This window comes from Melospiza melodia, chromosome 1, assembly GCF_035770615.1.
Source record: "Melospiza melodia melodia isolate bMelMel2 chromosome 1, bMelMel2.pri, whole genome shotgun sequence".
NCBI classification, from domain to species: Eukaryota; Metazoa; Chordata; class Aves; order Passeriformes; family Passerellidae; genus Melospiza; species Melospiza melodia.
The window spans coordinates 150,364,466-150,390,802 of record NC_086194.1 but is presented as its reverse complement, the minus strand read 5'-3'; the positions used below and the strand labels follow the sequence as shown (position 1 = coordinate 150,390,802).

The 26,337-nt window shown below is 37.9% G+C and overlaps 2 protein-coding genes across 7 annotated transcripts in view; one reads left to right on the top strand and one right to left on the bottom strand.

The window, feature by feature from the left end:
• Nucleotides 1-26,337, bottom strand: part of LOC134426653 (cytochrome c oxidase subunit 6C) — a 475,168-nt gene that overhangs the window by 420,732 nt on the left and 28,099 nt on the right. The window lies entirely within an intron of this gene.
• The window catches only part of VPS13B (vacuolar protein sorting 13 homolog B), a 429,375-nt gene that overhangs the window by 383,163 nt on the left and 19,875 nt on the right, over nt 1-26,337 (top strand). For all 6 annotated transcript variants that reach the window (XM_063171820.1, XM_063171844.1, XM_063171830.1 and 3 more), the window contains exons 44-56: nt 8,425-8,580; nt 9,897-10,160; nt 10,308-10,391; nt 10,557-10,732; nt 11,201-11,371; nt 12,040-12,241; nt 13,226-13,414; nt 13,853-13,999; nt 15,220-15,494; nt 17,172-17,299; nt 17,894-18,093; nt 20,547-20,665; nt 21,772-22,586. In XM_063171820.1, the coding sequence (XP_063027890.1) occupies nt 8,425-8,580; nt 9,897-10,160; nt 10,308-10,391; nt 10,557-10,732; nt 11,201-11,371; nt 12,040-12,241; nt 13,226-13,414; nt 13,853-13,999; nt 15,220-15,494; nt 17,172-17,299; nt 17,894-18,093; nt 20,547-20,665; nt 21,772-22,586 (2,926 nt within the window). The remainder of the gene's footprint in view (nt 1-8,424; nt 8,581-9,896; nt 10,161-10,307; nt 10,392-10,556; nt 10,733-11,200; nt 11,372-12,039; nt 12,242-13,225; nt 13,415-13,852; nt 14,000-15,219; nt 15,495-17,171; nt 17,300-17,893; nt 18,094-20,546; nt 20,666-21,771; nt 22,587-26,337) is intronic.

Genomic DNA, 26,337 nt, shown 5'->3' with positions numbered 1-26,337 from the left:
AAGTTGCACTGGGAGGCAGAGATGGCAAATTTGCTGTAGTTTTCATTCGCATGTCAGCTGATGGATATGCAAAACTACTGAATTTTACATGAATGTGGTAATCTGTGCAGAGCAAAAACTGCCAAAGTAAACAATTGCAGTTGACACTGAAGTCAGGGCGTAAGTCAAGAGGAAGCCAAGCTCATAAAGGACCATCTTAGCCCAGCAACAGAGGAACTGTTATAGAAAGTGTGTGCTGGTGTCATAGTGCCAGAGAGAGGCCTTTGGAGACTTTGAGGCTCTGGAGCAGTCTGTCCCTTTCCATGTTTTAAAAGACATGTTTTCTCACACACACAAAGCACCTGTGATGCCCCATCCCACAGGTGACCAAACCAAGTGGTGACTGTGCTCTGTGAAGCTGGGCACGTGTCAGAGTGTGGGACAAGATCCCCACTCATCAGGTGACTTAGGATTACAGTGGTTGTAATTCCCCTTGGTTGTGTGAGGGAGAAAGAAAGCTAAATAAGTGTAATCTGTAACTCATAACCAATTATCACTTGCATTTGTAGCAACCACCCAAAATTAGATTTAAACCTTTAAACCTTTTCATAAATTCATGGAAGAAGAAGAAGGAAATATTTAAAGTAATGTAAATAAACTCAAAACTAAGTAAGGCTTTCCTCTTAAAAAATTCTTACATTCATTTTCTGCTTACTTACATAAAATTATTCAGTTGTGAGAATCCTCATTTTAGATAGATTTACTAAAGGTGTAGTTCTGAGTATGATGTATATTCAGTAATGGTTCAAACTGGAAGGAGTCTTAACAATTAATATTATCTCAAGCAAATGAAAAGTTGAAGAATTAAAGGGACAGCTCGTTACTGATACTTTCTCTTAGTTGCAACTGAACTGCTAAAACCCACCATCAGAATAAATGGAATTAGACATCTAACACCTGGAAAACTTAAACTGTGCTTTCAGTCACAGACTTGAGCAGAGCAAAACATTCCATTTTCACAGCTGCTATTTCAGTTTCTTATTAAATGAAAACGAAACTGCCGGATGAAGGGTGGAAAAGTCCATCAGAAGCCCAAATCACACATAAGGGAATGGGTGAGGGGACAGTAGGAGCTTCAGATTCATTTTTCAGATATTCATTCTTTAGCTAACAGTTGGTGATGTCAAAGGGTTTCCCCATTGTGTTTTGCTCTGATCAGATTTAGATTCAATGAAGAACTGGGCTGATAAAAAGTCAGGAGTGTCATGATGGATTCCCGTGTCCCAGGAGATGGCAAAGCCAACAGCTGACTCCTGACTCAGCCACACTGCTGGCCAGCAGGCTCCTCTAGTAGGGAGATTCTGCTTCCCTTGTCCCAAACTTTGGTATAATTTCAACACAATTTCTGCTCTCTTAACATTTTTAAACAGCCATGTCTTGCTGGGAAATCTAGAGATTAAAAAACAGCACTGAAGTAATTTCACTGTAACTATATGGGAGCAGAGGCTTTCTACACACAGTTGAGATAGAACCAAATTTTCTTTACAAAGGTCTTGTAAAGAGAGAACCTTGGCATTTCCCTATAAGCCTTTTCATTTGCCAATACAAGTCCGTTGTAAATATAGCATTCAGAATGGCAGTTCATCTAACCAGCACAATCCCTTGTCATTTTAAATCATACAAAAAAGTTTGTTTAAATATTATTACAAATGTTGTCATGTACATTTTTTTAATGATTAATACAAATCCTTGAAATGAAAACAACAACTCAATCAAGACATCAGGTTGTCCCTGTAGTACTGTGGCACTTTTCTAATTGTTTCCATGCAAAATTATCTAGCAGCTTGTTATCCAAAGGTCAGAATAATGCCCAAGCAAGGACAAACCCTCTGAGTGTCATATTTATGGAATGCTAGATGACTTCATAGTTATGAAATTATTTCATTTCTCATGATAATTCCTGACTTGCCAAGTTAGTGAATTTTAAGAACTCTGAGAGCAGATTGTAAGATAAATGTGAAATAATCCATACTTCTGGAGTCAGGGACTTCCCTCCAGGCATTAGTTCATACTTGACTTACTTGACTTACTCTTGGGGATAAAATGAGTTAGGACAAGGTCTTAGATACCACATTCTCTTACTGGGAAAGAAAACCAACTTGCACAACTTTGGCTGGCTCATGTTTCTTGTTACACAGGCACTAAGAAGCAGCGGTTGCCATGAAATACTTTATTTAACCTCTGCAAAATGTTTTTTTAGTATGGCAAGGCAGTTCAGTTAAATGAAAATAAATAGTTTTAAAAGGATTGTATTTCTTCTACATTCACATCAATAAAATTCTCCATTTTTCTTTTGCTAATTAAGAATAGAGATGCAGTAATTGCCCACTAAAATTCATTAACACAATTAAATATATATACACCTAAAATATATATTTTAGCAGATAGTTTTATAACTATTTATTTACATTTAGAATTAATTTTATTATTAATGAAACTATAGACTAAAATTTTAAAAATTTCAACTTTTTTATGTTACAAAAACAGTTATAGCACACTAAGGATTTGGATTTATCAGCTCTTGATGGTGTCCCTCCAACTGTTTGGCTTAACTTAAAGCTCCTTGCTTCCTTCATTTTTTCCCTGCCTGGATCCTTTACATTTCACGGAACCTAACCTTTCCCTTTTAACTTTCACTCTGATTCCTGCAAGTCTCGCTACTTTGGCTAAGATTTCAGAAATAAGTCTGAGGTCCGATGCTCGCTCTTCTACACCACTCCACCCCCCCCCCCCCCCACATTTTCCTCAGATTTCACGAGGTTTTGGCCCCCCTGAGGGATAAGACACCCCCAATTGTATAGTCCCTTTCAGAGTTGGGGTGGGTCCAAAACTGATGGTATTTGAGGCTTTAAGCAATTCTATCTAAAGCTGCCAGATTTTGTGAGTTCCTTCTGCAGATTTTAATGAAAGTTAGAGGTCTGTTAGATATCATTGAAAGGGAAGAGAAGATACATCATTCCTGTGCTCTACAGACAACACTGGCTCCTACATTATTATTGGATCAAGTCTGCACTCCTTATCTTGATCTTCACATTGTTTTGTGGGATGGGCCCCAGTTACATCAAAAGTCATGTTTGTCTCCAAGACAGCTGTGTTTTTTAGATGAACTGGAGCATATGATACATAGGGTGAAACTCTGAAGTTAGAAGAGATCAGATCTTCCTAGCAATTTACTCAGAGTTAAGGAATTCTGTCTTGCAAGACAGTAGGCAATTGGAGGGTCCCACTAGGGATCACAGCAAATGTAAAAACCAGATATCCATGTGAGAGTCCCCTGAATGCATTCTGCAGAGATTGTTTGCTTATGAACAGACAGCAGAAATTTTCTATAATGTGCCAGTTATTACTAGTTGTTTTCCCCACACTCAAATTTCAGCAGAGTCCTCTGAGGAAGCCCAGTGATGGATTTAAGTTCACTGGTGTGCTTTCTGTGCAAAACATAATGTTGCAGAGTAGAAGTTTTAAGAAAGTAGCAGTTCTCAAACCTTTCTGTATTCTCCCTCCAGGGTTACAGTAACAGTTACACATTTTCACTTTTCATCATCTTTAACTTGAAGCAGCAGATATAATAGATAAAAAATCAGTTGCTATGTTGAATTGGCCAGTGACTTCAAGGAGAATGTGGGTATTAATAAAATATATTTATTTCTTATCAAAGTAAGTACATATGCCTGAAATTGTGTCATTTTATTGCTACTTTATAGAATTTGAGGGAAAATAAATCTATCACTTTTTTGATCATACACTTACAAAGTCTTGAGTAGATATTAGTACTGGTTAGTACATTATTAGTACCTTCATTGGAACATATTTAAAATTTTTCTTATTTTAAATAGTGTGTCTGTGAACACAAATTCTAAATTTTATGAACATACTTTTTAAAGGCGACTGTAGTTTTACAAATAGCAAATTTGCTATATGAGAACTTCCTCCTTGTTCTACCAAAAAAAGAGACTGAAACCGAATTTTGATTCATGTTGCAGCAGGATCACAATTCATGGTTATTTACTTCCAAGTTGCTGTTCTTTTAGATATTGGGTTATATAATGTAAAATATTACATGCAGTAGTCTGGGTTCAAACCTTAGAAACTGTAATTTATATATCAGTTGTTATTGGGATATTTTCCCTTTTTACTGTTTAGGAAGGTTACAAGTTCTCTGAACAATCTCTTGTACTTTACATAATCCTCCCCAGGTCATTAGAGAACATCAGGCAAAAAAAGCTGTATGTTATTTTATACTGGTCACACAGTGTGAAGAGTGCTATTGCTTTTTTTGTGGTTCCTGCATTCTAAATCAATGCTCATACTGTATTACATGTAATTGAATTTCTAGATAATATCTGGGGCAGATAAGGATTAATATTATCCATGAACATTTATATTTTGGTTACTGTTCCTTAACCAAAAGACTTTTCTGCAGTGTGTAGGATGGGTTTGTACCTGTGAGGTTCAGGTCTGCTTTGCAGGTAATGTTGAGGTTCACAACATCTCCAGGACCCTCCAGGGTCAGAGTTTATCTGCCAAGTGTGACCTTTTTTCTACTAGACAGCATGAGGGTGATGGAAGTTGCCTTTTTCCATGCTCTGTACTGGCTTTCTGTCCTACAAAGGCCAATGGCAAAGAACTGGCCAGATCTCCCAGGTCACTTGAGAAAATGAAGCCAAAGTGAAATTCAAGCTGTTTTTGTGGCCACTGCAGCTGATAGTATGCAGAATAAATATTTCATTCACTATTTTTTCCAAATACTAGTTGGTTTTATTATTGTGAATCTTAATCCTAATAAAGAGCCACCTTGTATTGTGAAAACACAGTAAAAAATACTAATCAAGCTTCTCCTTTAATTTTTCAATTAAAAATTTCTTTAGCTTCAGGTCTTAGAATTCAGCTCCCATCTCCAGAGCTACATTTCCTCTGTGCTGCTGCATTATTACAGCTTTTATTTCACTATCTTCTATCTTTTAAAATAACAACCGCTCCCACACCATTTAGCAGGTCCTCACCTGATTCTTCCCAAACTCTCGGAATTCATAGTGATTACCCTTGTTCCCCCCCCAAAAAAAACTTTTCCTAGTTTCACTTAGAAGACAAATACAGTCTAAAGAACCTTGGTGAAACCAAGCCAAATCTGGTGAATCTACAAGCAAAGTAGAAATCAAATTTGCATCACTAAGCATTTTGAAGGCTCAAGCTTTGAATTACTTATACAGCTGGAAATTGTCCTCCATTTCCCCAAGGAAATTGTCACCTTTAGTCCCCCATTTTATTTCTCATGCTTTGTCATATGACACGCAGCTTTATTTACTCAGATCACAGCCTTCACTCACACATCTAGCTGAAACCCAAGTAAATTTTGAGGAGCACATAGAAACATTCTGTGAAGAGGCATGATAAAGACATTATTTTAAAGATAGTGCTTTTCTAGCCATTTGTTCCAGTAAAAGCAGTTTCATCTTAGTCTGCCTTCCTTGAAGTAATTTCTATTCCTCTCAAAACAGAAATCCATAATGGCTAAGAATTACAAATCCAAGTCTAGTCAAAACAAAACTCTCTGGGTTATCTGCTGGTATATTTCCCTGACAGAAAAAGCAGAAATCAAATATTTACACAAATGAGTGCCTATCTTCACGTATACAATAGATAGTATGTTTAAATTCTCTCTAAGCTACAAATTTTCACTTATCAATGGATTGTATTTCTTAGAATGCTTTGAAGTCTCTTTTTTTGTACCTTAATGCAGTTAATTCTCTTTTCTCCTAATATATGTCCCATACCTAGCTATATTCATTGAACTTTTTTGAACAGTGTGTAATAAATTTTTAGAATTAGCATAAAGCTTGATCAATGAAAGAGTTAATGACAGTTATTGCAAATCTTTAGTATCAGGTCACTTTGATACCTGTTTGGTCACAGTGAGGTGCAAATAAAACCAAGGTTCTGGGTTCAATCCCTGTATGGGCCATTCACTTAAGAGCTAGACTTGATGATCCTTGTAAGTCCCTTCCAATTTAGAAAATTGAGTGAGTCTGTAAATCTGTTTTCTGCTAAAATGATGCTAATGTCAGATTATTTAATTCTCTAAAAACACTGCCATTATTTCTAGACATCTTTTCCAGAAATCTCACAATTAAATCATCATTCAGAGATCCTTTTTTTGTTTTCATGGAATGCAGTTTCTTGGCTCAAAAGTAAAGTTACACAGCGCCCAATTCTTATACTGTTAGGTCATTAATACAAATTTATTAGATATCTTTAAAGTAAATTATGAAGGCCGTATCCTTCACTTTTACCAGTATGCAAATTGTATGTTTGTTAAATAAGAAAATGCCAATAGCTCTTCTTTATTTTTCTTTCTGAATCTTGAAGTTAAATGCAGACTAATCATTACAAAGAAAATCAGTAAGGCGGCATTTGGGAGCTAATGACTGCTCAGGGAAAGCTGACACCATGTTCCTTGGGAACATTCAACTGGTGAGCAAAGCTGTTTATACAGGGTGGGAGATATCCTAGTGTTGTAGCTACATGTAATTACTAATTGTCAATTATGGCATTTACATGACGTCTATTTTGGAGCACACAGTATTTTGTGGGCCTGTAGCTGAGGCTGACCACTTAAGTACCTTTTCTCATTATTTGGCTGTCATTTCCAGCTACCGTTCTCTCCAAAATAAACAGTTTTCATTTTTCTCCTAATTTTCATATGTGATGAGATTTATTCCCAGCTGCCTCTGTGAGAAACTGAACAGATTCCAGCCACTGCAATTGGATTTTTTTGTTGTTGTTGTTTTCTTTTTCCTTTTCTTTAACTAATGCTTCAGAATCTAAGTGACATGTTTGTTTATGAGTTTGGCTGTCCTAGTGTACAGCCTCCCTCAACACAACCTTGAAAATAAAGCTGTGCCCACACGTGGGCACATCCAGATGCCTGTCCTTGCACACACGGGCACGTATCAGCCTTTGTGCTTCCAGCATAAAACTCATTTGAATCTGAATGCAGCAGTCATCACTCTTGCAAATTCAAAAGCCACCCACTGAATGGATGTTATTGTTCTGTGTGTAACTTGTGCTGAGGATACCACAAATTGCAAACAGGCTACTGAGTTGTAATATCTTTGAAAGTTATTGCTGTGGTTGTTTCTTAAAACAGTGAAGGAAACCCCAACATCCAGCCCTTCACTAAGTCCAACTGACCAGACCCATGGTGAATACTATTTGTTTCCTTTCTGGAAACAAATCATGGAAGAACATAGTATTTACAAATTTCAGTTTTTGCTAGTGTAAATAATCAATCTTTGGGCCTGATCCTGTTCTCAATTACTTAAATTAATTAATGACAGATGTCCAAAATCAGAGTGAAATTCAACCCTCAAGAGAGAACTCCCACAAGGCCTTCATATGACTGTTTTAAAGAACTTAAGTGATGCTTAGGCTCTGTGCTGGCCCTCTGCAAAGAATAAATTTTACCCAGAATGCTTATTGCTTTGATCCCTTATATATAACTCACATCCTTAAGTTTGCACAGCCACAAAAGATCTATACAGAGCTAAAGAGCCAGATCTTCAGCTGGTGTAAATTTATGTAACTTCATTGACCTACATGGAACAGTACCAATTTTCACTACTCTGGCTTAAAGAATCTCCATGGGACAGAGGTAAGTGCGTATGGTGGGTAAATGGATGAAAGGCTCTTCAAATGATGAAAGACTGTATTGCTCTGGAAGTGATTTAAGTTAAACTGGAAAAAAGCCACTCCTTTTCCGGAATGAATCACATAGGGAGTATAATTATGCAGTTAAATTTCTTCTCATGAAGTCAAGCTTGAACTTACCACCACATTTGTGTAAGAAATGAAATGTTTCCCATCTCTCAGCAATATACCACATTCTGCATTTAACAGACACGTATATGCAAGCTATACAAGTCCTTCTTTATTTTCGAAGAGAAGGGTATTCGTAATTTTCTGTTTTATTCTGAAGGCAAAAAATCTGGTATGGAGCTGCATTCATATCACCTTGCTGGTAATAGAATGGGCTTCTAGAACAATTTCAAAGGCAGTGAAGAAAATCTCTTATTTCCTGTTTTATGCTTTCTAGTCTACTTGCCCTTTTTTTTGTGAACAGTTGTGTGCCTATATGTTAAACATACTGCTAAAGCAGGTAATTTATAGAAGTGCATGATTCAGAGCCATTTTATGGTATTGTTGCTTCTTCTGATTGTGTCTGAAATCACAGAATTACAGACTGAATGGATCATTCAGACAACTGGTGTGCTTAGCATTGCTGAGATTTCAAACCAAGAATATTTCTCTGTCATGGGAATTTATATCCTACTGCAAGGCACTTTTTTTCCCGGTTATGTATTGAAGTAGTAATTTCTTTCTTTCCAGCTGTTGCACATCTGTATTGAAGGCTGGGGAAACTGGCGGTGGTCTGAGCCATTCAGTGTGGACAATACAGGGACCTTCATTCGCACCATCCAGTACAAGGGCCGGACAGCATCACTTATTATCAAGGTTCAGCAGCTCAGTGGAGTGCAGAAGCAAGTAAGGATTTGATCCAGTTAGGAAAAAATAACATGAGTAATTTAAACTGTTGCCTATTCATGAATTAGTCACTTTGTTATTTATTCTCTCCTACTGGGATCTGCAAAAAACAAATATAGCAGTCTTTTGGGGCTATTTGGGGGAATTTTTACAATCTTTTTCTTCGCTTTGGTGTCAATCTTAGCATTTAAAAGCTCAGTTACCAACATGTATTTTATATGCTCCAGTAAACATCCCTTTGCGTGGTTCATAATTCTGACAGTGCTGTTACATAATCTCTTACATGTTTTAAGCTCTTGAGAAACAGATTTTTCTCTTAAATTTTTTAAGAAACTGTTCTTAATATATTCTGGGTAGTAATTTAGGCTTACATATTTTTTAAAGTAAAAGAATTACCAAATTAACATTTGAAAATCAGCTGCTGTGCAATAACTTTACTATCTTTGTAAAGAGATGTGTAATGACACTGCAGCCGTTCTGCCTGCATTGGCAGGAGCCAGAGCATGTGGTGGACAGAACATGCTCAGCTCATGGATGTGGCAGAGCTGTACTGCACAACTACAGCACAGCTGACCAGACAGGAGCAGTGCCTGGTGTCACTGACAGCCCTGCTGAGATTTCACATGGTGGGCTGTAGCTGTGTTGTATGCCCCCGTTCACGAAAAAAGGAATTATGATCGTTGTACAGGGGGATACACGTTCAATGGTGTTCCCTGGTATAGCTTGGAAAAATTCAGCTACATCTCTACAGAAAACAATTCATGCATGATGGACAGCAACAACGCCAAGTCTAATCTGGTCATTTTCTAGGTGTGTGCCCTTAAGTGCTGAAACAGTTACAGTAATTTAATGAAATTCTAAGCTTTAAAATGGCAGACATACTGTGAAAGATCTGGATCATTGGCTCGTGATGGGAATGTGAGGTATCCCTAGAAACCTTTCTGAAGTACATCCCTGTGGCTGCTCAGAAATGTCTCAACATTCAGAGACCATCACAGAATTCTTAAAATCCAAACCAGAACTGTCAGCCATGGACCGTACTGAGTTCAGTGGGAAGGAAAGTGGATACATGTTTCTTTCAAGCATGGATACTGCCTTTGCAATATTTCAAGCATTTTAATGCCTAGATTTCTATGAAATTGGACATACATTTGGCCAATAAAAATAATGTTTTACCAGTCACTGCCTTCAGCAGTGCTTGGGGAAACCTAAAGCAGGGAGATTATTCTTCTACAGATTTTCATTCTCTAATTCAATTTTGAATGGTTTTTTTTCACAATTGTTTACATAAGAGCTGTATTTCTTGTGTGTTTTAGATCCTAATCTGTGGAAGACAGACAGTCTGTAGTTACCTTTCTGAAAGTATTGAACTGAAAGTGGTTCAGCATTACATTAGTCAAGATGGACAGGCTGTTGTTAAAGAACACATCAACTGCCTTGCAGCCAAGCAGAAATTGCCTTCATATATCCTAGAAAACAATGAGCTCACTGAGTTGAGCGTGAAATCTACAGGAGATGAAGACTGGTCCCAAGATGTATGTCTAAGTTCTAAACACACAGAACACAGCACTGTCATTCAGGTATGACGAGAAATGGGTATGTGGAGGAGAGCATTAAAAATGGCTGAGAGAACAGAGCACTGCACATTTAGACTTCTGCTTCATATAATGAAATAGTGAATGATATCCTGAATAATGATAGTGTAATGCTGATCTTTCTACAAACAGGTACCATCTTCAAAGAGTTCAATTACATATGTGTGGTGCACAGTTTTGACTTTAGAGCCCAGTTCACATGTGCAACAGCGATTAGTAAGTACATTTAATGTTTCTGAAATCTAAATGTTCAAGTCTTATGTGTCATATAATAAATTAAGGTCAGAATGACCCACTGTAACCATTTATCAATAGTTTGTTTCAACGTTGTAATACTGAAATAAAATTGCTTTAAATTGGTGTATTTTTTTCTTTTTGTAGATTGTTTTCAGCCCTCTTTTCATTGTAAGGAGCCATCTTCCAGACCCTATTATCTTACATATAGAGAAAAGAAGCCTGGGACTGAATGAAACACAAGTGATTCCAGGGAAAGGACAAGAGAAAGCACTGCAAAATATAGAACCTGATCTTACACACCACCTGACTTTTCAAGCCAGGTAAAATCCTCATTTTCCTTGAAAATGGTTCATTTTTATGGAAAAGAAAGAATAACTTAAACTTCTTTTGCATTTTTTTCTGAAAGTGTGCCATGCCCAGAGGGGATATGACTGAATAAGCATATGTAGCTGAAATTGTATTGGAGGAAATATTAAATTTGGTGTAACGAACCTAAGCACACTGGCATTTGTTTAATTAAGCAGTCCGTATTCTTATGTTTTAAAAAATAAATGTTTGAATTATCTTGAAATGGTCTTTTGAGAATACTGAAGAGTCTTTAGGGTCACTACAGTGTGATAACAAATCCATGCATGTCAGTAAATTCTCAAGAACTTGTTGGACATCGTAACTTGATTCATTCATGAGAGTGTTCTTGCTGCAGAGTACACTTTGGAAGTCTCATTAGAGAAAATGTTGATGCTCATGCTTGATCTTGTGCAAGTGACTGAGTTTGTTTTCAATAACAGGGAAGAAGATGATCCATCCGAGTGTGCAGTCCCTATCTCAACCACTCTGATTAAACAGATAGCAAGTAAATCCAATCCGGGTGGCAGCGTCAGCCAAGTGCTCTCTGAGTTCTATGGCATTGCTAGTCCTCCCCAGCCTGCATGGCCTTATAACAGGAAGGATTCAGACAGGTAATTCCTTGCTAAACCTTCTTCATGACCGTTGCATTGTCTTTCCAAATAAACTGAAACCACATTGTGGAAGACTATATGTGATGAACGTCAAATACATTTTCAGCAGTTACATAATTCCTGCATGTAAACTGCAGAATCTGTGGCAGTTGGGGAAAAAAATTAGGTCAGCCTCAGGGCTGCCCTTGTTTACACTGAGAAGATTGCATCAGTATGGATTTTTTAAAAATGGAACCGTTTTTTTGTGAATGCACTTTCTTTACTGCAGCTCTAGAGGCTGTTGTTTATTCAGCTGCTGTTTATTTCAGTAGAGAAACAGAGTTGCTGTACAAGTAGTTGTTGGGCAAACAAAAAGGAAATGTGATTTGATGACTACAAAAGTCACAGGTTTAGGGCTGAATGACAGTGGTAACTTTGTTAAGGCATTTATTAATTGACTAAATTCAGGCTGAGCTTGTGGAGTTAAAAATATCCCTTTATAGCCTACACCTATCTAGACCTTTCTGACAGCACCTCAGTGTGTTCCAGAGTGATAAGGTAAGAAGAGAAGTTTTTCTACCTCAAAACCAGAAAAGCCTTGCAAATTTCTGAAGAAGACATCTTAGCATTTATAATCTTGAATTCATTATTCCTTTGACTTTAAGTTTTTGCTTATTTGTTCTTGACAGCAGTGAACAGCTCTCCCAGTGGGATAGTCCAATGCGGGTAAAGCTGTCAGTGTGGAAACCCTGTGTGAGAACTCTGCTGATTGAACTCCTGCCCTGGGCTTTGCTTATCAATCAGTCCAAGTGGGACCTCTGGCTGTTTGAAGGAGAGAAGATTCTTCTTCAAGTACCTAGTGGGAAAGTAATTATACCTCCCAACTTCGAGGTAACTATGCCATTCACCTTAGCAGGCACAGGTCTGCTAAGCATACTGATTCTGAAGAATTGTTACTACTCCAGATGATTCCCACTTTCCAGTTACTGTGTCTGTTTCTGTTAGTCATATGATAAAGACTAGCAATAACAATGGGAATTCACCCCACTGGCTGAGTCACCAAGTGGGTAGCGCAACATACTTGGTAGCAATGTTTGAAAAACATCCTAAAGATGCATAGTTAAAAATTGTCCACAAGACACTGTAGGAGGAAGGCCTTCGTTCCATGAGCACCCTTTCCCCTCCTCTCAGTTCAGCCAAAGAATCTGCAGCATGGCTGTAATGTAGCAGCCCAAGAAGGTTGCTATAAAGGCCAAGTAAAGGCTTTGTGTCAATGTGTCACTTGAGAAATAGTTGACCACAGTAGCAAAATTGACAGCCTGAAAGGCATATTTGGTTTGAGGGCACTTTGTGTAATGTTATTTCATATCTTTTAATGTTACCAAGAAAAGTTGATAATGACACAGAATGAATTACAATAGAGGAAGATTTTTTTTTAGAATGCTTGCCTTCCTTAATTCAGTGTAACAGATCTTCCCACATATCTTGGCCATGCACTTTTTTTTTAATTATAACTCTGACATGCTTTAATTTTGAAATATTTAAGGTGATTTGACACAGCAGCTTGTTAATTCCATTTGAGCAATCTGAGAGTTCCTGTTTATTCTGTCATCTTTTTCCCCTCCATGTATGTCTGTTAATAAATAAAAGGTCTTCCTAGTAACACATCTCAGTGTAGACCACAGCCTTGATTCCCTGTGAGGATCAGTTCCTTATCCACCTTGTGGTTTCATCTATCCTTGTACCACATAGAAAGAATCAGAGGGAGAAAGGCAGGAAATTGTATTCACTGCCTACTGGAAAGTGCATTTAGAAGTGTAGTAGAAATGTATCAAATTGTGAACCACTGACGATCAGTCCTTTTTTCACTTGCAGGAAGCTTTTCAGGTTGGAATATACTGGGCAAACACTAATACTGTGCACAAATCAGTGGCAATTAAACTGGTTCATAATGTGACCTCCCCAAAATGGAAGGATGCTGATAATGAGGAAGTAGTAACATTGGATGAAGAAGGTTTTGTTGAAGCTAAAATTAAACTTGGTGCTTTTCCAGGTCATCAAAAGGTTAGAAGAAAATTATGATGATTTGTAACTTTATCATGTAAAAACAAAGTCATATAGCAGATAAAACAATCAAATGTATGCAGTGTGAAAGCTTCTCCCTAATTATGTTAATATATGTCTGACATAAAGAGAGTATAAACAATGTATGAAATATAATTTAAAGAATTAGATTGCCAAAAACATACTGTGCAACCCATAAAGATAATACAATATCTCCTGGAAAAAGAATTAATGAATTTTCAATCTTGTTTGGATAACATTGACAGATGCAACTTCAAAAGTATGTGATGTGGCTCCAGTTACAAAGTGCATGAATATAGAGAGGATTTCTTTGATTAGAAAGAGAGCAGCACTTCTATTGCTACATTTCACTACCTTTTGTATTTCTGTGTGACTTCATCACAATTTTCATTTCATCACAATTTCATTATCTTACAGTTGTGTGAATTCTGCATTTCTTCCATGGTTCGACAAGGTATACAAATTCTACAGATAGAAGATAAGACAACAATAATCAATGATACATCATATCAAATCTATTATAGGCCACAGCTTTTTATTTCCAAATCCCACTCAGGAGAAGAGGTAAAGCACTGTAGATGCTGTTTTTGTTTGTCATCTGTGGAAAATGGTTGTTTATATCAGTCGCTGTATTTAGATGAGCTGTATATAGCAGAGGTTGGAACCTGGAAATCTTTAGACATAATAATCATAAAGTAATTTATATCACTTAGAATACCGAATCCTGGGTAAATTAAACTCCAGTAATTAACTGTGCTCAGAAATCTGTGCAAGCAGCAAATTCTTGCACATTGCAGAATTAGTTCTGCCTGTTCTCCATCTGTTCAGGCACTAATGGCCATTTCAGTAAAATAGGCAATGTAATCCCTAGTAGCTGTTGAAAATGTTCTCAGAATTTTTACTGAGTTTGTGTATAAAAGAGGTATATTGGCCTGGCAGGCTGAAAACTTTTTGTTATCCTTTTGGGAAGATTCCAGTTATCTGAGCAAAGCTGCAGAACTAGAGATGTGCCCAAAGTTTATGTGTTTCATAGCCTGCATCAAATTGTGAATATCAGATTTTTAATAATCTCACCAAATATTTAAGGACTAGCTTGCAGGAACTAAAATGTATGCATGGTCAATATATTTTAATCAACCATTTATACATATTTATTGGAGATGACATTTATAGTAAAATATGTGGAAAGAATTCTTAGGGTCCAACTTAATAGAAGAGCTGGCAGATGAACAAATTTTTAAAGCTCCTGTTTCTGTATTGTTTTCCTTCTGCTTTAGTTTTCTTCACATCAGTATCTACCGTTGTGCATCACACATTTTGTGGCAGTCTAAATATAGGGAATTGGGAGAATGCTGAGGCTAAAATCCATTCTTATTTTTGTAACCCTGAATGGATTTTGTTCACACAGTTGTGTTACAGGAATGTAACTTGATTTTGGTAGAGCTATGTTGTGCTACTGAGAGCCAACTGTAGATCACAGAATTAGAGAATCAGAGAAGGGCTTGGGTTAAAAGGGCCTTAAAGATCATCTAGTTCCAAACCCCTCAGCAGGGGCAGAGACATCTTCCACTAGAGCTGGTTGCTCAGGACCCCAGATAGCTGTGCTACAAACCTATCCCTGAAGACAGAATTTGGCCAAGTAGCCTTTCAGGCAGCACACTTAGTGCAACCATTAGTTAGTTGTGGTCATTGGCCACTTGAGAGTGTTCTGTGCAAAATCAACATGAATAAACCTCCTTTTAGGAGTCAGCGTGCCATGCTACCACCCCCTTTTTCATTTCCAGGACTTCCACTGCCCCGACAGTACGGTGTTCAGCGTCGGCGCGGCGGGGACGGGCTGCGGCGAGGGGCTGAGCGCCGTGCCCTGCTGGGACCTGCTGTGGGAGCCGGGTGCGGCGGGGGCGTCCCTGGGGGACGGGGACAGGCGCCTGGTGCTGGCCTTGGGCAGCGCGGGCAGCCGGCAGCCGTGGAGCCTCCCGGCCGTGGTGAGCGCGGAGCTGGCGAGGCAGAGCGTGGCGGTGCCCACGGGCGCGCGCACCGAAGGCGGACTCTGCACCAGGTACTGGGCACTCTCCAACAGCCAACTTGGCTGGCTGCTGTCAGGCCTCAGCCAGTCAGAAACCATAAGAGAGTAATGCAAAAGTCAAAGTAATACATGCCCCCATATATGAAGGCAAGTCTTACTTTAATTTAAAAATTGCTATCTTCTGATGGTTTTGATGCCTTTATTGTAATTGGTTTAGTGATATGACCATGTACAAGTTGTACACTTTTTAGAATATATGGCCTGATATTTTTTCTGTGCATGCAAATAAGAGCATGAAAAGCTTATATTGGAGAATTAGGGTGTTTTTTTAATTTGTGAACGACAGTTTAAGAGTTCAAGGACAGTGTGTAATAATACAATACAAAAATTTAGATTTTGTTTATAAAAGGTAGACATATATTTTTTGTAAGCATAATAAGAAGATGAAGAAGAAAAGACAAAAGGGATGAAACTATTTTGAGATTACAGCAAGGAAAAATTTCAAGTTTTAAAACTTGAACTGTGCAGTTGTACATTCTTATTCTTATTTACAAACTTACAGAACCAGCTAGTTAAAAATAGCAATCCAGTGACTTGTCAGATGAGCAGCTTAATTTCTTAAACCTGATATCTGAATCCATTCATGCTTATACTGGTACAAGCAAGAAACAATCTGCTGAAATTAAAGAAGCTACATCAGTATATATTACTAGAGATGTGATCTTTCTCTGCCCTGAAGTTCTTATTATTCAATATATTATTATATTGAATATAATATTATATTGAATATAATATATTATTATATAATATAATATCACTATTCAATATAGTGATAATATTATATTCAATATAATAATATTGAATATAATATATATTCAATATATTATTATATTGAATATAATATTATCACTATATTGATTAGTGATATTATTCAAACCCTCACACAGTTCCTGTGCAGAGTCCAAGAGGTGTCATTTTGGATACTAAAGATACTCACATAGACTTCAGATTTTAAAAAAATTAATGGAAACAATAAGGAAAGGATTCATTATCATTCTGCCACAAGAGAATCCCATATTCCTAATCAGATTTTCAGACTTTGTATTTTTTAAAATCACCATGAGGTTAAGGGTTTTTAGCAATAGCCGATAAATTTGCTCAAGAGAAAAAAAAAAGAATGTATGTTTATGTATGAAGATATTTTATATAGCTAATGAGTAGAACTAAATTCATTTTGGAAATGGATGTAGTGAGGATCCATAACATTAACATTTAAAAGCAATAGCATTGTGGATCACTCCAGGGGAGCAATCAGTTAGATTTGTTCAAATACCTTTCATGTGTACCAGAGAAGTATCCATGCAAATTCTTCTGGAAAATTTGAAAGATTTATGTTGGAAATTTGGACCTACAATCTCATGTTTTTTATTTAATAGAAATCTCTGCTGGCTAGGGCTCTCATCTTGTAGACACACATGTTCAGTTTAACTCATGAGTACTCTCCATGAAGCCATTTCTTCTCTCATGTTTTTTAGGTTGTTTCCATGTGTTTTTCTGTTGGAGACATGTACTTGTTTAATGTAGATAAATATCTGTGGACTTGGAACTTGATGATAAAGAATCTTTGAATGTTTTTAATTGTTCAGGGTAATAATATGTAAAGATTTCACCCAAAACAGGCATAATCCAAAATATCTGCTTTTGTTTTAGAGCTATAGCACTGATTTACCAAGAGCATCTTGGCGTGACGTACCTAACACTTACAGAAGATCCTAGTCCTCGTATCATCATCCACAATAGGTGCTCCATTCCATTGCTTTTAAAAGAGAATTTCAAAGGTAGGTACAATGCCATAATTAGAAACAGTGCACTGTTGTAGTATAATATATCTTACTGTATCTCCAGTCCAAAATTGAGTTCAGTGGGTGTTTTGGTTATAGCAAGAACTTGATGCCCTCATGAAGGTCTGCCTCAAAGTGAGAGACTCTGGAAGCTGTTGGAGCTAATTGTGAGGTCAGGAGTGTGAACTTAAATATTTGTCTCTGGGCTTTTGGGTCTCCCTGGTTCCAGCTGTCAAGGTGACCCAGCTGTAGGAAATCCATAGGCAGTAGATTTTTGCTGACATCAATTCAATCCCATGGAACATTTCTATTCTCTCAGATTTGCGAATGCAACAAAATATATTGTCAAAAGTCTGGTTAGATTAAGTTAATGTAGTGATCAGTGGAATATTATTTCTGTGGAATTTTATTAAATAGAAAGAGAAAAGGAAAAAACCCAAACATATAATACTCTAAGTGATAGAAAAGCAATGTTTTTATTTATTAGGAATATTTCAGACAGAAACTTTCTTATTTGTGCAGGCATAGATGAGTTTTGATTTCATACAGATTTTAGAAGGCTCTGATCTTGTATATTTTATAACATTTCAGATACACCCAAGTTTGAAGTTTTCTGTAGAAAGATTCCAGCTGAAAGTTCAGTTCATCATGAACTTTACCATCAAATCTCCAACTATCCAGACTGCAAAACAAGAGATTTATTGCCCAGTATTCTCCTGAAAGTGGTGTCATCTGATGAATCAGTAAATGAATGGAGTGATGTTGTGGACATCAACCACCAAGGAACACAAGTAAATCATTATACATTACTTCCTAATTCGCACCATAAATGGTTGTCTTTCTGACCTGCACAGTGCATTGTTCCTCTGCAATAAATGTATCTTTTCTGTTAGTTTAAGAGGTTTTATTTAACTCCTGGGAACTCTCCTGCCTAGCTAAGCCCCTTCCTGTGGAAGTTTTAGAGCACAGATTATCTTCTTTACTGTCTCTTTTTGAAAATAGATAAATTGAACATTGAGGCTTTTTTTTTTCACTTTTTAATCAACCTGGTGTTGCCTGGAAAAATCAGCCTTGAAAATCTCTGGACTCTGTAAGCAAAGAATGCCACAGGATCCAGGAAAATTTGGTGACCTAATTGTCACAGGATAATTATCTTAATATCTTGTAGGAATTGTCACAGTCATTCTCCCACTGTGTCTTTACAGAAGCTACTCATGTCTTTCTAAAACAAAACAACCCCTCCCTTTTCTTGCCTTCTGTTATTTTTCTCTGGATCTTGAGGTAAATGAAAGCTTCCTTGACTGGAGTAATTCTTTTTGATGGGAACATTTTCCATCTTTGAAGTCATTAGTTTACATGGAATCAACATAAACTGTTTGGCTCTTTGAAAGAAATACTAGTTTCAGATGTTTTCCCTGGGCACAAATCACAAAATGCTCTTGATTATTGAGTGTTATGTTATATAGCAAGTAGTTCAGTTCCATTCAGCAAGCCAGTCAAGCAATGCAGGGTTTCGAATTTCCGTCATTAATGTTATGCCAGACCAGGGTTCTTTATAAGTATCTGGCTCCTAGAAGGAATTAGATGCTAAGACAACATTTGGGGGTCATTGTCTACTGGAACAGCTCTCCAAAAAAGTACAACCTTCTGTTATTGAAGTTTTAGGATGTACATGTTGAAAATTTTCCCAGGATTTCTAAGTCTGTCTTTCTCTTTGAAAACTACTAATATAAGTGAATAAGTAATATACTAATAGTGTCACATACAGTTCAGTTCAGGTTGTGAAATAACTGGGATTTAAAGGATCTTAAGTAATTTGTATTTTTTCTATGTGATCACAGATAGATTCTTCTTTTTCTATTAGAAAGTAAATTTAAAATTACTTAAAACTAATACCTTAATAAATATTGAAGTATTTATCATCAGAATCATCTGAAATTGGAATTTAAAATGACCAGTCTTCAAGATCAGTGGAGGTTTTTTAAGAATAATTAGAGTTTTGAAAATTCTGTACATGTCCTTTTTTCTCCAATTCCATGTAAGACTGTGAATCTCTTCCAGACAAGCAAAGGATTAAAACTGACATGTCAAAAGTAGAAATTTTCTTATATTTAATTGTCAGAAGAATAAGAAATTTTATTAATGAAATTTAATTGTCTGAACAAGGTTATTATGAATAGCCTAACAATCAGTTTAAGTGCTGATCCTACTAAACTTGCAATTGTTTTTGCTTCTGGTGACTTCTTAACAGCAGTAAAGATTCTTCAAGACAAGTAGCTGTTTGTTTTACCTGTGCTAGCCCAATATCTTTGTGTTATTTCTCCAATTTGCATTCCATTATATTACAGCTTCTGTCATTGCAATCTGGTAAACAGTTGTCTTGATAGTAACCTTACAAGAAAAGAGAAGCCAGCTTGTTCTAACAAGGGCTGCTGTGAATTTTCCAAACCTTTAAAAGATCTTAATCTTTTGTGTTCTGGAGAAACACGAAACTTGGAAATATTGCAGAATTAAGCTCCAAAAGCAGTACATCACTTCTCTAAGTAGGATATTCCTAAAGACAACTTGTCCGGAATGAAAGTTTGTACACCTGTAAGCAAGACATAAACCTGTTGTCAAATTCTCATTTTCCCTGCCTTTTTAGTTGTTTTATGCTTTCCAATAGATTTTTGCCATTTTCTCATGCTGGCTTAATAATGTTTTCAGTCTTGAGTTGCTAATGCAAGTTTTCATGGATCCAAAATGTTAATTACTTTTCAGTCTTCATGTGTTTTAGATGATGCTATCAGCCATTCATCCACCCAGCTCTGAGCTAGGGCATAACAACACAATGCTAGTTTAGGGTTTGTTTTCTAGAGGAGAAAGTGGCATTTCTTAGAGCTCCAGGAAAATACCTATCTGTTTGATCCAAAATCACAAATTAAAATTTCCTCTTTATTCTTATCATATAAACTCCACCCTCCCCAGCACATCTTGTTTTCTTTCTGGAGAAGTGTCTTATTAAAATGTATTCACTTATGCAGTTGAATGATGAGATGCAAATTTCATCTCCCTGAATAGCTGAAATATTTAAAGCATCAGAGCAGTTATTTTCTGAATCACTGAAATCTGACTTTTTTCCTGAATAGTATCCTGATTTGAATAAAAGATCTCAACCAGAAGGCATTAATAACATTAAATTCATTTATGACATTAAAAATACTGATTTTGTTTACATTCCATGTGTTTTTAATCTCTCTTTTAGATTGTGTTCTTAACTGGCTTTGGCTGTGTTTATGTGGACATCACCCATCACTGTGGAACAATAGTCATAACCTTGGCCCCAGAGGGAAGAGCAGGACCTGATGGTATCAACCTCAACAGGTACATGAAGCTCATAAAAGATTATTAAAAGCATTGCTGGGAGCTCAGTCAGCTTTCTAAGTGTTAACTGACTTAGAAACTTTAACCTGTTTGTTTTGTTTAATACTGCTGCATGCTCTGTAGCATATGTTTGCACCATATGGCTTTGTATATCACAGTTAAAAAGGACAATCTGACATCAAAAGTCATGTCACTTTAGGGTAAACATTAGATGACTGGTACAAAAGGAGGACCTGAGTTGTTAATTTAAAAAAAAATACCTTTTCCATAGTAATTAATTTTGAGTGTGTTCATCAGTTTAAAATTTGTTTAGCCAAGTCCTGCCATCTGTAATCTTACAAGCTCCCAAAGATTTAGTATGCAAGAGCTGTAGAAATAGCCTTACAGTTAGTAATTAATCATGCTTGATTATAACACCCTTCTTTAGAAGATTTCCCCACTTCCATCATACACCACAATCTGGTCCTCAACTTCATTCAAGTGCAATTATAATGCTACTTATTTCTGCAGAATGTTTGGCCTCCAGCAATCCTGTTACAATTAGAGTGGAATTTGTCGTACTTTTTTTGTTTGCATTGTATTAAGTATTAATCCCCAAGCAACTGGTACCTGATAGTCCATTTGCTGGTTAAACTTGGCAATGGGCAGTTTACATTGCAGGGAGAGGCCCTCAATGCCATCAGTACAGAAATGCTGCAGTGGCTTCATTGGGGGGCACTCACTGTGTGTGATGTGAAATGATTGTCTGTAATAGTACCTTCAGTGAAACATCTGAGGCTGTACATGAAGCTTCAGAAAATTGTATCTGTGGCGTGTTTTAATATCTGTTTCTGTAAAACATAATAGGGAATTACTGTGTAGATAGAGATGTTCCTATCCAAACTATCCTGTTGAATGATAAAAAAGACAACCCTGGTATAGGTATATACTGCCCTCTTTCTTAGAAGACCTCCTGGGTGGTAGTCACTGTGGTGATTAAGATTGCCAAATCCCAGTAATGTTAGCAGGACTTGCACAATGAGTTTCCCACATATTATAGAGCAAGCAAGATGCCAGGTGAGCTCAAAAGACAAGAAGTAATAAAACTTCTTTTCCCTCCTGTCTAGAAGTCAAGAGCAGATCCTGTCACTGAAAATGTTCATCACTCAGTTGAGTCTTGCTGCATTTGATGATATTACAAACCACAAAGTGTCATCTGAGCTCCTGCGTCTCACAGCAGACAATGTTTTCCTCTACATGGCCCCAGCCCCCAGCTCCCTGTCACAGGAGTTCCAGCAGGACTCTGTGGAAGGCCTCCCACAGTTTCAGAGTCTCCAAGTGTATTGTGAAGACTTGCAACTGGACAATCAGTTGTACAACAAATCCAATTTCCATTTTGCAGTCCTGCTGTGCCAAGAAGAGAAAACTGAAACCACGCAGTGGTCAAGAATGAACAACCTCATTGTTTGTAACAAAGATTTGGGAAGCTATAAGGAAAACTGCTTTATTAAACTCTGCATTGCTTTTTCCAAGGAAGAGAATTCCATGTTTCACGTGAATGACTTCAGCTTTGAGCTCAAACCAGCTAGGCTGTATGTGGAAGACACCTTTGTTTACTACATCAAGACTTTGTTTGATACATATCTTCCAGAAAACAAAACTGCTTGTAAATCCATCAGTGCTTCAGATACTATGCTGATGGTGTCTGAACAAGTGAGAGAGCACGCAAGAGCTTTAGTCAAGCCAGTGAAGCTCAGAAGATTAAAAATACAACCTGTTAATCTCCTTGTCAGTATTCATGCTTCATTGAAACTGTATATAGCCTCAGACCACACCCCTCTCTCCTTCTCGGTGTTTGAGCGAGGACCCATCTTCACCACGGCCAGGCAGCTTGTGCACGCCCTGGCCATGCATTACGCTGCTGGAGCCCTTTTCAGAGCAGGTCAGTGCTTTTCCTTAACGAGCAACATTTTCCTTGGCTACCAGGATTCTGTGGCTGGGGCTCAAGACGAGTACCCTGGATGTTAGCAGTACAATTTTTGTTCTCCTTAGACACTGTTTGATAACGATACTTTCAGACACCATTCAGGTCCTGTCATGCAACAGAAGAGAAATAAAATAGCTGAGCAGACACCAGTGAAGATTTGCAACATTATGCTAAACATTAGCCAGCCACCTGAAGGCTTGAGCCACCTGAAACCTTTAAAACAGCGTTAAAATGTGTTCTAGCTGGCTTAGGTTTTGTCATTTTATATTATAGCACTAGTCAGAATCAACCCACATTCCTTACATAAACTCACCAAAACACTGTTTAATCAAATTATTCAGCATGTTGCTCTGCCTTCAGAAGTAAATTATAGGCCTGAATGTTGTTTTGTTGTTAAAACTCCTTTTGGCTGCGGTTTATGATTAGGAATCTGTCTTTCTTCATACAGCCTTCAATCTAAACTGGCACACAGATGTTTGTTATCCTTTGATCCTATATAGGATCAATAGCAAGCAGTTAGTCTTTTTAAGTTATCAGGTACATTTTGTTTTCCATAAATACTAATGTAGAAGTAATGAAATCTGGTCCCTGATGAGTCTTGGTGCAGCACAAAATTTGTGCCTGAGACAGAAAACTCCTCCATGATCACACAGAAGTAACATATTCCACATTGAAACGTGGGATTTATTTTCCTGCCTTACTAATAGTCAGATTTTCTGAGATCCTAATGCTTCCATTTGGACTGGAAGCATCGCTGCAACCTGACTTCTGTGCACCCTTTCCAAACTGTACACGTGCATTTAATCTATTTATAGATGCTGACATTGTGTTGCACTGTGTGCATGCCTGACTTGCACTGCTGATTGTGACAACAGTGTGCACAGTTTTTTTGTTTGTTTTGTTTGCATTGTATTAAGTATTAATCCCCAAGCAACTGGTACCTGATAGTCCATTTGCTGGTTAAACTTGGCAATGGGCAGTTTACATTGCAGGGAGAGGCCCTCAATGCCATCAGTACAGAAATGCTGCAGTGGCTTCATTGGGGGGCACTCACTGTGTGTGATGTGAAATGATTGTCTGTAATAGTACCTTCAGTGAAACATCTGAGGCTGTACATGAAGCTTCAGAAAATTGTATCTGTGGCGTGTTTTAATATCTGTTTCTGTAAAACATAATAGGGAATTACTGTGTAGATAGAGATGTTCCTATCCAAACTATCCTGTTGAATGATAAAAAAGACAACCCTGGTGTTGTACAGTGTGCCAGTTCATTATTTTCTTGCAATATTATGCTTGTAAAATTTCCATGTTTTTTCTTTCTGCTACTTGTTTGGATTTGTTGTGTAGTTAAATCTCATAGTACAGAAGGGCAGGTCTAGTTGCTTGGTAATTAAGAGTGAAACTGTGGCCAAATATGGTCCACAATGTAAATGCTTCTCCCCCATCACTTGCTCTGGGATCAGTGATGTGTCTGAAATCAAGCAGATTTAAGTATTAAGAACTGAAGTTTACTTTGGTGGAACTTCTCTTCAGGAAAATACATATGCATATATACTTAACTCCCACTGAAAGTACTAAAACTAAAATGTATTGTTTGAAAGGTGTCACCATGATTAAAATGGTGAATTGTGCTGATTAATGTTTGGTTTAGCAATGAAAATGGTTTATATTGAAGACTTTGTGACACTTGTCAAAAGAGCAGACTGTGTCAACAAAGTAAAAAAAGGAAGGAAAAAATCAAGCAAAAAGCTTTATATGATCTGCAAACCCTGAGATTTTTCTCACCATTAGCACAGTTGGTCTCTTATGGAAGAGGACCTTGTGCTCCTGCATTTTAACTACATTAATCTGGAATAGGGGTTGTTCAACTCCCTTCTGCTCATGCATAAATCAGTGGTGGCATCTGCACAGCCAGCCTGCCCTTACAGCCATACCTTATACTCAGGGATATGCACTCTTTGGCCCTTAGCTGTGTGCAGGACCACTGCTGACCTGTGGGAGGGAGCAGGATTTGCCCCAAAGCTTGCTGAAGGGGGTGCATCAGGTTGCCCTGTGTGTTGCAAAGGAGTGGTCAGAATCCATTAAAGCCATGGGTGGGACTGGAGAGCTCTGTTCAAATATGCTGATTAGCATTGCTTATCTCAAATCAGCCAAACCTGCAATGGAAATCTCCTATTATTTTCTAATTAAGTTGTCCCCTGTATGAAAGTGAATAAAATTATATTCAAAAATATCACTGGTACAACATCTAACCCTAGAATTCTATAAAGAAAATTCAGCGGCTCTCTGCTAATACAGTGATATTCATTTCATGTTAGTGGATACAATTACTCTGCATAAGTGGGAAATGGTAACCTGACATGATACTGTATTCTGCAAAGTAAAATGCCACACAGAGCTTGTGAATTGAGGGGTTGTTCCTGGTTCCTCATTCTCCTATTCTTGACTTAATCCCAGACTTTCTTCCCTGGGTTGGGTGATCCAAGCTGGCAGTGAGGAGCCATTGGGTTTGCTCTGAGCATTGGCCAAGGAGGGTCACCCATGCTGCAGGTTGTACATTATTCCCATACACTTTCCCAGGGTGAGCGTGATCCACCCAGAGCTTCTCAAACCTGAGAGGCAGGGACAGATTACAACAAGACATCCCTGGTGTTCCAGGCAACCCCTCAGTTTTGTGTTTAACTGTTTTCATTCCTGGTTTTTTTCTGGTTTACATTGCTGAAATGCTGGCTGGCCCAGCAGGAGAGTGGAGTTGGAGTCCCCCATGTCCCAGGCTGGTGGTGCCTGCTGGGGATGTTGCAGGGCACCAAGGCACTAAGCTGCAGTGTCCTGTAGCCACTTGCCATCACACCACCATGTAGGACAAGGAATGTCAAGAATATCTGGGGGGGGGGAAAAGGCTGTAAGGAATTATTGCAATAATATCAGAAAAAGCAGAAAGAACATCTCTCCCATCTATACACATCTTCCCCCACCCCTCCAGCCTTTCAGCACTTCACACAGTGGCAAAGATAATTTATTAAAAATGCTGCAGTGAGGGAATTGCAGACCCAACCTGGAGTTCTGACTTCCCCTGGTCCTGGCAGGAAGGGACTGCCAGGGGATGCTCCTTTCCAGAACAGCAGGGCCACAATGTGTGTTGCTGCTCTTGTTCACTGCATTGCCTGTAGCACTTGGGTTTTGTTTTTGTAGTCCATCCCACCCTCTCTCTTATGTCCACTCTGGTTCCTGCTTTTCATATGACAAGTACTGGAGTTCTCAACCTGCCAGAGCTGAAATGTGGGACAGATTCAACAAGAATAATAGATTTTCCAGGAGCTTAGAATGATAGTATGAGATTAATTCATTTCATATGAGTAACATTTGCTCTTCTGTTTGGTTTCATGATTCAGCCTTCCACAGGAATGACTGGGAGGGGTTAAAAGAAAACAAGAAAAGCATCTGGATAGCAGGAGTTTTCAATGATGAGATGGGAATGAGGAGGGCAGAGCACAGATCAAGGGCCCTCATGGGAGAGCAGGAGGCCAGTCTGTCCATGCTTCAGTCTCCTGGCCCTGTCACACCTTGTGCACTCTGACAGTGCCAGCTGACATTCGTGGTACCAGGGCTCAAAGACCAAACAGTTCCCGTTTCACATTTATTGCCATTTCTGAATTGCTCTCTCTGGGCTGCCAAAAAAAGAGTTATGCAGCACTGTTTCCCTAATA